Source organism: Mercenaria mercenaria, chromosome 11, assembly GCF_021730395.1.
Source record: "Mercenaria mercenaria strain notata chromosome 11, MADL_Memer_1, whole genome shotgun sequence".
NCBI classification, from domain to species: domain Eukaryota; kingdom Metazoa; phylum Mollusca; class Bivalvia; order Venerida; family Veneridae; genus Mercenaria; species Mercenaria mercenaria.
In genome coordinates, this window is record NC_069371.1 from 64,596,461 (window position 1) to 64,611,953 (window position 15,493).

At 24.3% G+C, this 15,493-nt stretch overlaps 1 protein-coding gene across 1 annotated transcript in view; it reads left to right on the forward strand.

Moving 5' to 3' along the window:
• Positions 1–15,493, forward strand: part of LOC123531058 (venom factor-like) — a 142,641-nt gene that overhangs the window by 53,859 nt on the left and 73,289 nt on the right. Inside the window, exon 18 of the mRNA XM_053517587.1 lies at positions 237–461. Coding sequence (XP_053373562.1) covers positions 237–461 — 225 coding nt within the window. The remainder of the gene's footprint in view (positions 1–236; positions 462–15,493) is intronic.

The following is a 15,493-nucleotide window of genomic DNA, read 5'->3' on the forward strand; positions in this document are numbered from 1 at the left end:
TAAATCTATTCTAATTTGATACTACAACTGTAACATAATACAAGGTGAAATGAGGAGGCGGAGCTTATCAGCCAATAGTGAGTCAATACATTACAGCATACATGTGTTTTAAAGATAAAAAATTGTCTGCACTTCATATTCCTGCAAAAGAATGGTTTCTCTTTCATAATATGTTTTTATAAAGTCATGATGTTTATAGTATATTAATTTTTGTGTTAATGTACTTTTTATTTTAGATTGCTTTGGCACCAGTATAAAGTGTTGCAATTATGGCTCTTGGTATGCAAAGACAGTATTTTACGAAAAGAAGACAGGTAAAGAAAGGGTACAGCTAGATTCCTATACCTTGTGTTACACTTCTGCCAAAGCATTCGCTGTTCACAAGACACTTGGATATTCAACAAAATGCATCCTTGCAATTTTATATTCATGCATAGAACAGCTGGACACTTTGATATCGGGTATGTATAACGTTTTCTCCACAATTCTCTTAGATTTGTTTAATTATCTTATTTATTTCTTTGCATGATGAGGTCAATTAACGCAAGAAGATGACCGAACTTCTTATGATCCCTACCCCGTCAGTTTTTCCTTTTCATCCCGTTTGACCATTATTGTAAGGAAATCGCATGCGAGCGTAAAGAAACCCGATACTTTACCAGAAATACATTTCGCTTTAAGTTTGTTTTTTTTGGGGTTTAACGCTGTTTTTTAACGTATTTCAGCAGTAACGGCGGCATTTAACCCTAAAGTGTTCCTGGATCTGTACCATAAAAACCTGTTCCCGCAAGTAACTGCCAAAGTATATAAAATGAGGTTTCGGGGCCAATTATAAAATTTAAAATTTTTTTAAAAATTTATTTAAAAAAAATTAACATTTTTGTTAATTAATTTTTTTAAACAATTTTTTAAAATTTAGGACGTTTTTTTTTTTTTAAAAAAAAACTTTTGAATTAAACGTTTTTTTTATAAAACAACTTTTTAAATTAGAACATATATTTTTTAAATTTAAAATAACAACTTTTTTTATAAATTATTTTTTTTTTAAAAAAAACAATTTAAAATTTATTAAAAATAATTTAAAAATTTTTTTGTTCATTTATTTTGTTGTTAACTTTTAGTATTTTATCAATCTCAACAACGGTACTTTACTTGTAACTTTTTAAATAAAAAATAACAATAATATCCACAGAGCGCACTTGTTTTGTCTTGAATAAATTTAAATATATATTTTTTTTATAAAAAATGATTTTACATAATAAAATATTTGTTTAAAAGAAAGAAATTTATGAAATATAAACCCCCATTATTTTTATAACAAAAAAGGGAAAAAATGATAAAACTCCCTTTTTTTCGTCTTGGGGAAATGAAAGAAAAATTTTTGTTAAAAGTCCCAACAAAGAGGTAATTAGTTTTTCATAAAACAATTTACCTATGTTCCAAAAAAAAGGCTTAACATTTCCCATTTTATAATTATTGGGGGCCAGAAATTTTCCTTTAATAATGGTCCCCCCAACGAACGGACGCATATGTATGGACCACGACTTTTGCTATGACGCTGTAAAAAAAAGGTCAGTGAAAAAAATCTTTCCAATTTAAAAATAAAACTAAATAAAAAAGATTGAAAAATTTTTAGTTGTAAACCTATAATTAAAACAAAATAAAACTTGGTCTCGGACAAAAAACGAAAGTCAAAAAAGGGAAAAAGGGGTATGTCTGCCCCCAAATAAATTGGATGATAAATTACAAAAGAATTACACAAAACCAATTAAAAGAAAATTTAGGAAAACAAAGAGTGATTGTCAATAAATTTTGATGTACTTGTCTGCTTTTTATTTTGATATAATTTTTTCAAAATAAATAAAAGAAAAATACTTTTTTAAACCGTTATTGAAAATTTTTAAAAATTTGTTTGGGTTATTCCTTTAAAAGAATAAACCGGAAAATCTGTTACTGAAGCATTTGAGAAAAAAAATTTTAGAAGGACGATTACCAGTAATTTATGGGGTGAAGGAAAAGAATTTTAAATAAAAATTTGAATCTTTTGAAAAAAAATAAGTTTAAAACATGTATATACATTTAACGAAGGAAACCCGTAAAATCGAAAGATTAAAGAAGTTTAAAAAGAAAAATGGGGAAATAATTTTACAGCAACAAAAAATTTACTTTTTAGATAATTTGCAGATATGTTGGAAAATAAACAAAAAAAAAACACCTAGTATAAAAATGACCCAACCAAAGCCAAAAAACTTAAAAAAAGACTTTTTTATTTTAAACCCTTATATGGAAAATTAAAGGTACCAAAGAGCAAAGCAAAATTTAAAAAAAACTTAAAAGAATTTTGAAAAGGATATCCCAAACGGACAGAGGAAATATTTGAATTTATAAAATTAATAATACAATCCAAAACATATCATTAAAGTTTTAAAAAATGAAATAGTTCAGGTTCATTTTACAAACAAGAATTTTTCCTAACACAAAAGTTTTTAGATAAAAAAAATTATCAACGAGCTATAAAAAAAACAAGTTTTAGAAAAGGAAAGGTAAAATGAAAAATTTAATAGCTGGGTTCCATTTGTAAATTTGGAAGAATTTAAATTAAAAATTTTTTTATAAATGAGAAAAAAAAAATTTTTTTTTCTAATAATGGAATAAAAAAATGATAAATTTTAAATTATTCACCTAACAAAAATACCGCTGCTTACAAAAAAAGTTATAAAATTTTGGGGGGAAAGTAATACGGGGTTATATTTTACAACAAATTCTTTGTTGTTCACTGCATTAGCATTGTTCCAGCTATTCCTTTTTTGTCCCTTTTGGGTTGTTTTCAAATAAAAAATTCCCATTTTTATTAATAGACTAAAACTTAACGACAAAAAGTTTTTTAAAAAAATTAAATCACCACAAAATAAACAAAAATAACAAAAGCACGGTTTTGGGGTTTTAGGTTCATAACCAAATGACCTAGAAAAAAGAAGAAAAAAAAGTTTTTAAAGATTTTTTTACAATACGTTAGAAATGCAGAAAAAAAAAAATTTTTAATGGCCCTTGAAAGATTGAAAGAATTTAAACTTTAACGATATAAAAGAAAAAAAAGAAGAAGAGTTAAATTAACTTTAACTTTAATTAAAGATTTTTTATAATATTTTTATATAAATGAGAAAAATTTATCATTAAAGGAAATTTTGCTCAGAAAAAGTACGTTTTTAGACTTATCAAAGAATAAAATCCTAATTTTAAAAAAATTCCAGAACCGATCCATGGGGCAAATGTTACAGACCCGGGGAAAAACCCATATAATCTTTTTGAATTGCTGCCAAATACCTCCAAAATATTTTTTTCCTTTTAAATAAGTAATTTTTTGAATATCACATTTTTTAATTAAAATGTTAAAATCTGCTAAAAAATTTGACGGCGTTTCTTTTCTTGAACGATGTTATTTGACCAACAGCAAAAATTTTTAAAAAAACAATTTTAAAACAGAAGTTTTTATAAAAAAACGCCGATGGGCATATACAACTTTTTTTAATATATATTATTAAAATCATAAAAAAAAACCCGATCGATGCATTTGTTATGTTAAACAGATCAAAAATATTTTTTTCGGGATTAAAAAAAAGAAACAAACCCGAAAAATGAATCCGTTTATTTTATTTAGAAAAACTACAAAAATTAACGAAAAGGTTTTTAAACAGAAGTCCCAAAAAGGTTTTAAAAATTTTAAAAAATTGATAATAATTTGAAAAAAAACTTGAAATTTTATTCAAAGATATAAAATTTAGTCTTTTTTTAAAAAATTTCTTTAAAGGTGCTTTTTTTGTGTAAAGATTTTTTCTATAAATTAATAAAGGGTTTTAATAGAAAAGTAGATAGAATTTATTTTAAAAAATATCTAGTGTTTTAGGGAAATTTAACAAATCCAGATAAAAATTCAAAAAAAATCTTAAAGAAGAAATTTTTAAATAAAAAAAACTTAATAAAATAGCCGTTGATGAATGAAAAACCATATCTTAAAAAATTAAAAAAGTTATAATCCTTATTATTAGAAAAGGAAATTTTTTTGAATGGGATTGGGGTTTATATTATAAAGAAAAAAAACTGAAAGGTTTGGATTGCCCCCATCCCAAATTTTTCGAAACAATCCAAGAAAAGTTAGTGCAAAAAATTTGAATACAAATAGGAAAAATTTATTAAACTTTTTATCAAACGCTAAAAATCTTAATACAACTAGAACGAATAAAATTTGTTAAAGGGTAAGGTAGGGGCAAAAATTTTGGAAGATAAAAAAACGGGGGGAAAAAAGTTTTTCCCGGGGGCTTTTTGGCCAAGGGTTTTTTTTTTTTCAAAAATTTTTTTATCCCAGAAGAAATACCAAAATAAAAATAATATATTAAAAATTTTAAAAAAAAAATTCTATAACAAACCCAAAGATCAATTATTTTTAACTATAATGATCTTTGGTATTTTTTAAAAATGAGCTTAAAAATTTAAAAGGATAAAATAAACGTGTTTTAAAAAAACCCTTTTTTAAAAATGGATAAGGCGATACAATATTAAATCGCCTTTTCCAAAAAAAGCTTTGAATTTATTAACAAAAAACAAAATAAAAAACTTTCGTCAAGTTTTTGGGAAAAATAAAAATAGAATTGGAAACTGTTTTTCAGAAGGAAGGGGTTTGGAGGATAGGTCAGTTGTTTCTCATTTTTTAAAAAAGATAAAAAATATAATCCTTTAACTGCTTAAAAGTTTTTTAGTTTTTCCAAAATTATTAAAAAATCCAAAAGAAAAGGATTAAAAAATTTAAAAAAAAATAATAAACAATGAATGTTTTAGGGGTGTCATTTAGCGTATAAATTTCCTGTTAAAAAACATTCTGAAAGAGTTTCAAATTAAAAAAAAACACATAGAAAAACTTAAAAAAAAAGAATAAAGTTTCCTGTTACTTTAAAAAAAAAAACCCAAAAATAGATTTTTAAATGGCTTTTATTTATGTTTTTGGGTTTACAAGAACCCGATGGTTTTTATCCTTGATATATCAAAAATCTTTATTCAAAGTGTAAATTTTTTTGTTAATTAATGAAAAAAATAAATTTAATGTTTGGATAAAAGTTTTAAAACAGATAATTTTTAAAAAAAAAAAAAAGTAAAAAATAAAAAACTTTTTTGAAAATCTTTTTTTCCCCAGAATTTTAAAAATTTGAAAGAATATTAAAAAACATGTTGAAAACTGTTTAGCTTTTAATGGGTTCAGGGTGTTAAAAGCCACCTTGGTAGAAAATAAAATTTTAAAAAATTATCAAAAAGGGTTTTGAAGAACCCTTTGTTCTATGCTGTTTTTGAAGAAATAACAAAAAAATTTCCAAGCGACACCAAATCCAGAATCTTATTTACTGGGGAAATACCAAAAACATAGATTGTGGTTATTTTTCAAAGTTGTTTTTTTACGACCCTCTTATCAAAGGGAAAAAATTTACAGGGACCCACCAGTTTATAATTTATAAAAAAAATGCTTGGGAAAAATTTTGAAAAAATATTTAAAAAAAAAAATTTAACAAAAAATTAAAGAATGTCTAAAAAAGACAAACCGAAATAAGAAACAAAAAAACTTGTCTATACCCAAAAAGAATATACAAAGGCAAAAGTACCAGAAAGAGACCATTGTCATATAACGGGAAAATTCAGAGAAGCGCTCCTCAAATGAAATATTAATTTTAGACTAACACAAAAAATTCCTGTTTTTTTTAAAATTTAAGGGGTTTTAGATTCTCACTTTATTATGCGAAAATAGGAAAATTCAAAAAAAAAAAATTAACACACCCCAAAAATATGGAAAATAAGGGGCTTTTTTGATTTCTGACTTGGTCTTTTTGTTCATTTCATTTAGCACAGTCATTAGATAATTTACAAAAAATATTCCGAATTTAATTTTTTTCCCCAAAATTTCCTAAAAGTAAACTTGATTTATTAAAAAGTAAAAGGTTTTTTTCCATATTTACAGGATTCTTTTCAAAAAAATTTAAAAGAAACAAATTTTACCCCCAAAAGAAAATTTTTTTCTGTGTTAATAAAACTAAATTCTGATAATAATATAGATGCTAAAAAATTGGAAAAAAAAAATTAAGACGAGGGGATTACCAGTTTAAATTTTTAAAAAAACTGACGTACTATTTCTAACAAGTTTTGAAAACTTTGAAAAATGTTTATCGTATTTAATTAGATCCATGTCTTTTTTTTGTTTCCGGGGTTACCCTGGGAGAATTTTAAAAAATGACAAAAAAAAAATTTAGATTTAATAACAGATTTGATAAATTTTTTTTTATTGAAAAGGGTTTTAAGAGGGGGAATAGCTATATTTCAAACAGATAAGCAAAGCAAAAAAAAGTAATAAAGATTATAATTAAAAAGAAAAAGAAGTATATTACATATTAGATGCTAATAATCATATGTTGGGCTGTCCATTTTTTACCCACAAAATTTTAAATTTAAAAAGAAAAAAAATTTAAAATTTTAATATCAAAAGGGGAAAAACAAAATTTTTATAGTTGAATGTATCTTGACTATCCAAAGATTTTAAAACCCCCAAGTATTATCCTTAGCCCTGAAAAAAATTAAAAACCAGACAAAATGGTTATTTAATTACAGAAAAAATTTTAAAGAAAAATTTAAAAAGGAAATTGATGTAAAAGAATTTTAGTTCCAACTTTGAAAAAAAGAAAATTATGAGTTCTTATAGAAATTTTGAACTGTATATAAATGGATTAAAAGTAAAAAAATTCTAGAGTTTTAACCTTTGCGAATCCCCGGGGGTTGAAAAAAATATAGACTTCAAAACTCAGAAAAGATTGGGGCAAAGAATTCATTAAAAAAGACTTTTTAAAATTAATAAAAATTCCGTTTTTGGTAAAACATGGAGAATTAAAAAAAAAGATTTAATATTAAATTAACCATAACAAAATTTTTTTTTAAAAACAGTTCCCAAAACCCATCATTTGTTATGAAAAAAATTTTAACAGAATTTTTTTGGTTCAAGAAAAAAGAAAGTTTTTTATTAAATAGCCCTTGTTACGTTGGAATTGCTTTTTAAATTTTATCAAAAATTTTTTTAATTATGATTTCCATTAAATTACATCAAAGAAAAGTACGAGGTTTCAGCAAAGTTATTATTTCGATACAGATTCATTATTTTTAAATTTTAAAAATAAAGATGTGTATAAAGACTTTTATAAAGATAAAGAATATTTGAAAATGAACGAAAGAAAACAAAATTTTTAAAGTTGGAAGGGGGAAATTTAAAGGGGGGCTGCCGGCATTCAAAAACGAATTTGGGGGTTTAAGAATTTTTAAAGGATTCATATTTTTTGAGAAGGGTTTAATTTTAAAAAATGAAAAGGAAAAAAAAAGGGTTTCAAGAAGACAATAGTTTCTAAAGATTACAAAAATTTTGTTTAATCAACACAAAATGCTAAATTTAAAGTTATAAGATTGAAAAAACATAATGTTTTAGTTATGTTATAAATAAACGTGTTTTATGTTATGACATAAAAGATTTAATTTTTAATGGGATTACACCCAAACCAAAAAAAAAAAAAGATTTAAACTCATTTCGATGTAATTTTTTTGCACTTTATGATGATTTTAGAAAGAACATAGTTTTTTTATTTTTTAAGCATCTTTTTGTTGATTTTTTTTTTTTTAAGACTTTATGTTTTTTTTTAATTTTAGAAAAAAAAATGTTTCTTATTTTTTTTAAAAAATCTTTAGAGTGATTTTTTATTTTTTAAAGCATCTTTATATTTAATTTTGATTTTTGAAAGAACATAGTTTCTTATTTTTAAAAAAATCTTTTTTGAGTGAATTTTTTTATAATTGTTTTAGGAAACATAAGTTTTACTTAAAAATAGAACCATAAATTGTTAATTGAATATTTTTAACGTTTAAAAAAATTTTAAAAATTTTAAAAAAAACATCATGTAAAATTTTTTAGATAATTTAAAAGAAAAAGATTTTTTTTTTCTTGTTTTGCATTGTAACTTTAAAGAATTACATTTTCTTATTTTTTTTGTTGTAAATTTTGCTTTTTCCTTTTTCTAATTTAATTGCTCAACAAAAAATTAAAAAACAATTAAAATTAAATTTTTTACATTATTACCCTTTTGAACTAAACAGGACTACTTTACAGTTTTCCCTTGAAATAATCCACTAACTATTTTTCGGTATAACATTTAAGAACAAAGGGGGTTTTCTTATTATTTTCTTTTTATTTTTCTTACTTTTTTATTTAATTTAAAATATTCCCCTTAATTAAATTATTTAGTTTAATAAAAATACAGTAATTAATTTAAAAATTTTTTAAATTTAAAGTTTTCTTTTTTAAATTTATTATTCCCCCAATGTAAAATTTTACATGACCCCTTCATAAAAAAAATGAAACTTTTGTAATGATGAATCGTCATAAAAATGAAAGTCAAAAAAAATTGTATTTTCTGATAAATAAATTTTTAATTTTTTTTTTTAAACTACATAAAATGCTAGGGGGGCTTTCAACACTCGGGGGTATATTTTTCACTCCCACCCGGGAAAAATTTTCCTGTAAAACCATCTTTCCCACCCAAAAAAAAATGTGATATTTTAAAAATTTTTTTCCCTCTGACCCTAAAACGTGTTAAATAAAACCAAACTTTAATTAAATTTTTACCTTTTGGGTTTAAAACCCAAAAAATTTTTAATAGCCATCCGGTACAGCTATTTATATTCTTGGTTTGGGTTTTTAAAATCTTTTTAATCTACTCTTTACCCGGATCAAATTAAAGCACCCAAAAAAGCCCAGATCATTTTTAATTACATTTTTATATAATGAATAATCCAGACACCCTGGCGATCAAAATATTTTTCATTTTTTAAATTTTTTTGTATTGGTTCTCCAAAATTAAGACCACTGTTAAAAAAAAAGAAACACTTTTCCTTTTTTTTACTTTTCCAGTTCAATTATATTTTGTAAATTTATTTTCATGTTTAAGAATTCTTTAGTAAATCATCAAATCTTTTGTTGAGCTTCCCCAAAATTTTTTTTTCATGAATATTTTCTATTCTTTTTTTAAAAAAAAACCCTTGTTTTTATATCACCCGCTATCTTAATTTTATTAATTGCTTTTAGTATTTGGGAAAATTTATTGAGCATTGTAGAAATTTCTTGGGGGTTTTGCTAAATTGATTCCCTTTTTTAGTTTATTTTTTAATACAGAGTCCGATCATTAAAATTTTTTTTTTAATTTATCATTAAACCGTTGATTTCTTATTGTAATATTTCTTAAGTGTATTTAAATTTCCCCGTATTTAAATTTTGGCATGTTCAAAGTACTAATCAAAATCCGAGTTGTTTTTAAATTTTTTTAGCCATCATTTAAAAATTTTTAATTGCTTCTCCTTGTTTAGTTATTTTTCAAATACAAGGTCCCTTCATTTTATGTCTTCAACTTTAACATTAAACTGGTATTCTTTTTGTAATTTTTTTTGTAAAATTCTTTAAATCGCATACTTTTAAAATTTTGGCGTGTATCAACATATAATCCAAATTTAATTTGTTTTTTAACTCAACTATTTTAGAAATTAAACCTTTTTGAAAGGGTTTTCTAATGCTGGGTTTGATCATCACCCTTTTTGGGAAACTACTTTTCCAGTTCAATTTATATTCTGCAAATTTATTTGAAATTAATTCTAAAAATCTTTAGTTTTTTTCAGTTTCAGCATTTAGTTTATTTATTTCTGTTCTGATTTCTAACTGATAATATTTTGTAACTTTTTCTCGGCTTCAATAATTTGTCTTTCATTCTTCATGTTTTTAAACTACATCTTTTATTTTTAATTTGAGTGAATTTAAAAAGTTAAATTTCTCGAAATACTTCTTTTTTGTTTTGTCTGTCAAATCAGATTTCCTTAATTTTTATAAATCAACCTAGTTTCATTCTTTTTCATTTTTTCTTTTAATTTAACTATTTTTAAAAAAGAAATTTTTTTTAAAATTTTTGTTTAAATTTTTCAATATTCTTTCTTCTGCTTAGTGTTTTTTTTATACTTTTTAAAATCTTCAAGATTATAAACATCTATTAACCCTTGAATTTTTTAAACTAAATCGTCTTGAAACTGCATCGTTTTGGGGTTTTTCGGTCTCCCAATTGATTATTTCATTCCTCCCATATCATGCCATTCATTGTGTTTTCAAGTTCTTATTTCTGGAAGATATGATTTCCCATTCTTTTTTAAGTTTTTTGAATTGTTTTTTAGTAGCATAACACTTAAATCAATATCAAATTTTCTTTACTTAACTGCGGTGATTAAATTTTTTTTAACATTAAAAGCCCCATCTATATAATTCCTGTAAAGTTTTTTTTTAAAAAATTCCTTGGTTTGCAATAATAAGAAATCATATTTTTTATTTTTTGCATTAGCAAAAGAGTTAGGGTTAATATTTTGTTCATAACAAAACTATCATTTTTTCGTTTCTTGGGCTTTCAAATAAAATATAATGTAACAGTTAATCCGAATATCTTTTTTACTTTTTATAAGACTGACTTAAATAAATAACACAACAGATTCCTGAAGACTATTTTGTTTTTCGTTCTGAACCTTTTTTTCTTACAAAAACAAAAACATCAAATATTACTCTTTTTGTTTTCTGATTCAAAATTCCACAGTGTTCAATTTTGGGTTTGGGAAACAGCTGAATATTAAATATTTCATTTAGATTTTTTTTTTTTTTTTCTCAATTCCTTTAAAGTTTTTTAAATCCGAATTTGATTGTTTAGGTTTTTAGCTGCAAGTTAATTTTTTATAATATATAAGAGGGTTTTGTATTTAGCATTAATGTATTGTTTTTTCCCGACCAGAAGATCCACAATTTTAAAATTCTAAAAAATGAAATCCGGGATAAAAGGATAACTTTTTTAAATTATTGGGTTTATACTTTTTGTATCATAATTTGGAATTTCCATTATATATAATAAATTTCATTATTTTACATTATCATCTTATCTACAATTTTTTAAAAACAATAAAAAATTATGAAATAAAATAAGAAAAAAATTGGGCAAAAGATGAGGGCTCTTAAGAAGAAATAATGAAAGAAAAAATTAGAAAAGCACAAAACGTGATTTACAAGAAATTTTAAACCAATTACGAAGGAAAAAAAGTCAAAAAAAAGAATTGTCAAGCAGTTAAAGCATTACCCGAATTAAGACAATTAGCATTATAGGTGATGAAATGAAAGACATAAAACTATCAAGGTTTCCACGCTATTCCAAACAGCCACAATTTAAAGAGTCTTCTGAAGATTAAAGGTTGGATGAGGTGATGAGTTTGAAGACACTAAAAAATTTTTTGGCAAATTTGTATAAAATTTTGATAAGATGTATTATTAGAACTGGATTGCCTACATTAACGAGTTAGCATTAAAAAAAGATAAAGATAAGATGATGGATAAAAAAAAAAAAAGAGGTACCGAAAAATTTAAAAAAGGCTCGTAATAAAATAAAAAAAAAAAGAAAACCAGATGAAAAAAAGAAATTTTTTTAAAGCGAACCCATGACTGCGGGGAGATGTTTCGGGGTTGAATTGACAGGAAAACTTAAAAAATACAATAAACGCTTTTCAAAAAAGATTAAAACTCAGGATATTTTGGGAAAGGGAATAAAAATCATAAATTTTATAAAAATTTCACCAAAAAGGGCATTATGGTAATTTTAAATTTTTAACTTAAAAAAATTTATGGTCAAAAAAAAATTAATTGCAAGGAAGAATAAATGGGAAAAAAAGTAATTAATCTTAATAATAAGATTTAATTGATTTGATTAAAAAAAAATATAAAAATAATAAAAAAAATTTATTTTATTTAAAAAAATATTTAGAAATTAACAAAAAATCGGGTTACCCACAATAAAAGATCTATGAAATTTTAAAAAATAAATTTTGGGGGCAAAGGTTTTGGTGCTTGTCCGTTAATCCAGAGAATTGGTTAAGATTTTTAGTTAATTTGGCATCAAAATTTATGCAGGAAATAATAAAAAGGATTAAAAATAAGGTATTATGGTAATAGATCAATTTTTTAAAATGAATTCAATTTTACCAAACAAATGAAATGTTAATAAAAAAAATTTTTCTTTAAATATAAATGGGAACCAAAAATTATTAAGTTCTGAAACAGTAAAGATGAAAAAAATAACCAGTGATTTTCAATAATTTTTGTCGTTCTTTAATCTTTGTAAAAAAAAAAATTTGGTTTGGTTTTTGGATATAAAAAAACTTATTAATTTTTGGGAAATATTATGATGAATATGATAATAAAAGAATTCGTTATAATAATGGTAAAGGGTTGGAAAGAAATTTTTAAATTTTCAAAGGTCTTACAGTTCACTGATATAATAATTTTAAGGGAAACATTAATAATAAAAGAGATTATGAATTGAAAAACAGACATTTCCCAATAATTTGGAATTTTATTTTTGTAGTTTTAAGATTTTTATTTCAATAAAGTAATTTTATGTTGATTTAAGAATGTCAAATTTTCTACTTTCTGGGGGTTAGGGAAAAAAAATTGAGAAAACTGAAAGGGGAACTACAACACCAAAAATAACAACTCGTGGATACAATTTTTATTCATTGTGTCTTATTTATATTACTTTTTGAGGGAATTCAGGATATTTTCTAGCTTTAAGTACTGCTGATTTAACAAGAGCTTTCCGTTTAAAAAGAACCCCAAAGGTTGGTATTTAATTAAAAAAAATATTATAAATTTAATAAGAATAATATTACAGATTTTTGGTAGAATAATTAAATTTTTTGAGGGTTTAAACAAATTTTTCATTTAAAATTAAAAAAAATTTTTAAAATTTAGTTTTTTATAAAGTACAAGAAAAATTTATAAAAAAAAAAAAGGGTATTTATTTATGTTGGCCACACGGGAAAAAAAAATCATACATGGTACGGGGATCTTTGACACTTAACGAAATTGTTTTTAAGGGGGTTCATCTTTAATTTCACAGGGAAAAAAATCTGGGAAAAAGCAGAAAAACCGCGCTAGAAGTGAACAAAAAAAGGGTTTGGAATGGAAGTTGGGAAAATTTTTCCAATAAAATTGTTGAAAATTTTAAAAAAAACCGCCCGGGAGTTGGGGATTTTTAAATTTTTAAAGGGTTTTTAAAAAAAATAACATAAAAATAAAAAGGGATATTAATATAAGATTAAATAGATTATTGTCAGGATCGGGGGCGCGTAAACGTATTTAAAGATTAATTTTAAAAAAAAAATAATAATAATATTACATGTTTAAACAAAACAAAAATTTTGAAAGAACGAACAAATCCCATTTTAAATTGATACACCTTAAAATCGTTTTAGGACCTAAAGTAAGCAACAAAAAAACGGGTTCACTTTACAATTAATGAAAGAAACTCATATTTTGATTTTTTTAAAAAGGTTATTTTTTAAGTAATTTTTAAAATAAAAAGCTTGGCGGTAAAAATTATCTGATGGGGAACAAAATTGCTTTAATTAAAAATGCCGCTCATTAATTGATCATTAGTGTTAAACAAAAGGAAAAATTGTTTTTGATTTTAACAATTTATTAAGTAGTAAATGTAAAGAATCGGGTTTAATATCTAAGATTTTGCAAATCAACTGGAACAAACGAATGATTTTATTAAGTACTATGCTACTGCTGCGCGCTGCGATAATAAAGTTTCTTTTAGAAAAGGTTTTAACCTGGTAATAAAGAGGGAAATAATAAGATTCCATTAAAAAATTATTCTTTTTTTTTAGAGTTTAAAAATAATTTTATACCTCCAAGTCAAATTAAATAAAACTGCATTGACAGATGAGAGTAATTTTTTAAAATGGCGGAGACCCCGGTAGGGTAATTGAACAAAATTAAAATTTTAGGGGGGCCACGTTAATTTTCAAAGAATTTTGGGTTAATCTAATTTCTGAAAGAATTACAAAAGCAAATGGGAAAAACCCGGGAAATGGTAACACAAACACTGATACCACAGATTAAACAACTTTTAGAATAACGGGTGGTGTAACAAAACCACAACATTAATTTTTTTATTTACAACGACCTGACAAAAATAATAACAACTAATGAATCCGCTTTTATTAATACATTTAAGGTAAATGTTGGGTAATAATGATTTTCACTTTGAGTTCTTGTCGTCTTTAAGTTGGGAATGGTTTTTTTATCCCGAAACTACACAAGTAACAAAAATTAGTGATGTAAACAATTTTTATATAAACAAAATAACAAACTACGGAAATCTCTTAAATAGATTTAATTTTCAAAATTTGTATGGATTTATTCATTTTAACTTAGAATATAAAAAGGAAGTAATAACAGAAGATCCTAAACAAATTACATTAACAGTTAAAATAAATACACTTCCCACTGCAAGATATCGTATTTACGCAATTGTATTGTATGAGGAAACAGTTGAAATAAATACTATTGGAAATGAACTTGTTATTGTTTAAATAAAATAAATATAAATTATATATAATGGTATCAAATTATATTGAATATAAAGTTAACCTAACAGATGGACAAAAGAAAAATTTAGCACAAGCTTATAATAATAAAACTCCATATAATTTTAGATTAAAACATGAACAATTACGTGGAAACTTCCCTTTACTTTTAACAAAAACACAAATTAATCAAATTGAAAAGTCTATTAGAAATAAGAAGGGAATAGAAATTACAATTTCAAAAAAAAAAAAACAGATGTCCAGTCAAGGTCAAAATGGTGGATTTGTAGGAGCTTTGGCTGGTTTGTTAGGAAAAACAATTCTTCCAATGGCAGTGAAAATAGTTTCAAAAATATTAGCTCTTCTGGGCATCGGGGCTCTCTCTGGACTGGCTAGTACCGGTGTTAGTAAGTTACTTGGGAATGGTATGATTTCAGTAGCTAATGATAAGAGAAATATGATAATACCATATATTACACCTAATCAAAAAAGGCAACTATTAGGCTATGGAGTGATTAAATTAACACAAAAACAAAAACAAGACGGTGGGTTTTTAGGTATGTTGGCTGCTAGTCTAGGAATACCTTTGATTACATCTTTGTTAAGTGGTAAGGGACATGGTCAGGGTATACAGATTGATTCCCAACGGAGACCGTACAGACGAATTCCCATATTAAAAAAAAAAAAATTATAAACAAACCAATTTCTAACTTTGAAATAGAACAATGGGTAAAACAATTAAAAATTAAAAACTTTAGGGGTGTATTTAGTAGAAATAATTTACTAAAATTAAAAATAAATGACGAGTGTGGAATAATCAATTTAGATGACTCTGTTGGACCTGGAACACATTGGGTTTGTTATTTAAATAATATGTATTTCGATCCATTTGGGCTTCCTCCACCTAAGGAGGTAATTAAATATTTACCAAATATAAAATACAACAATGTTCAATATCAAGACAAAACAAGTGCGCTCTGTG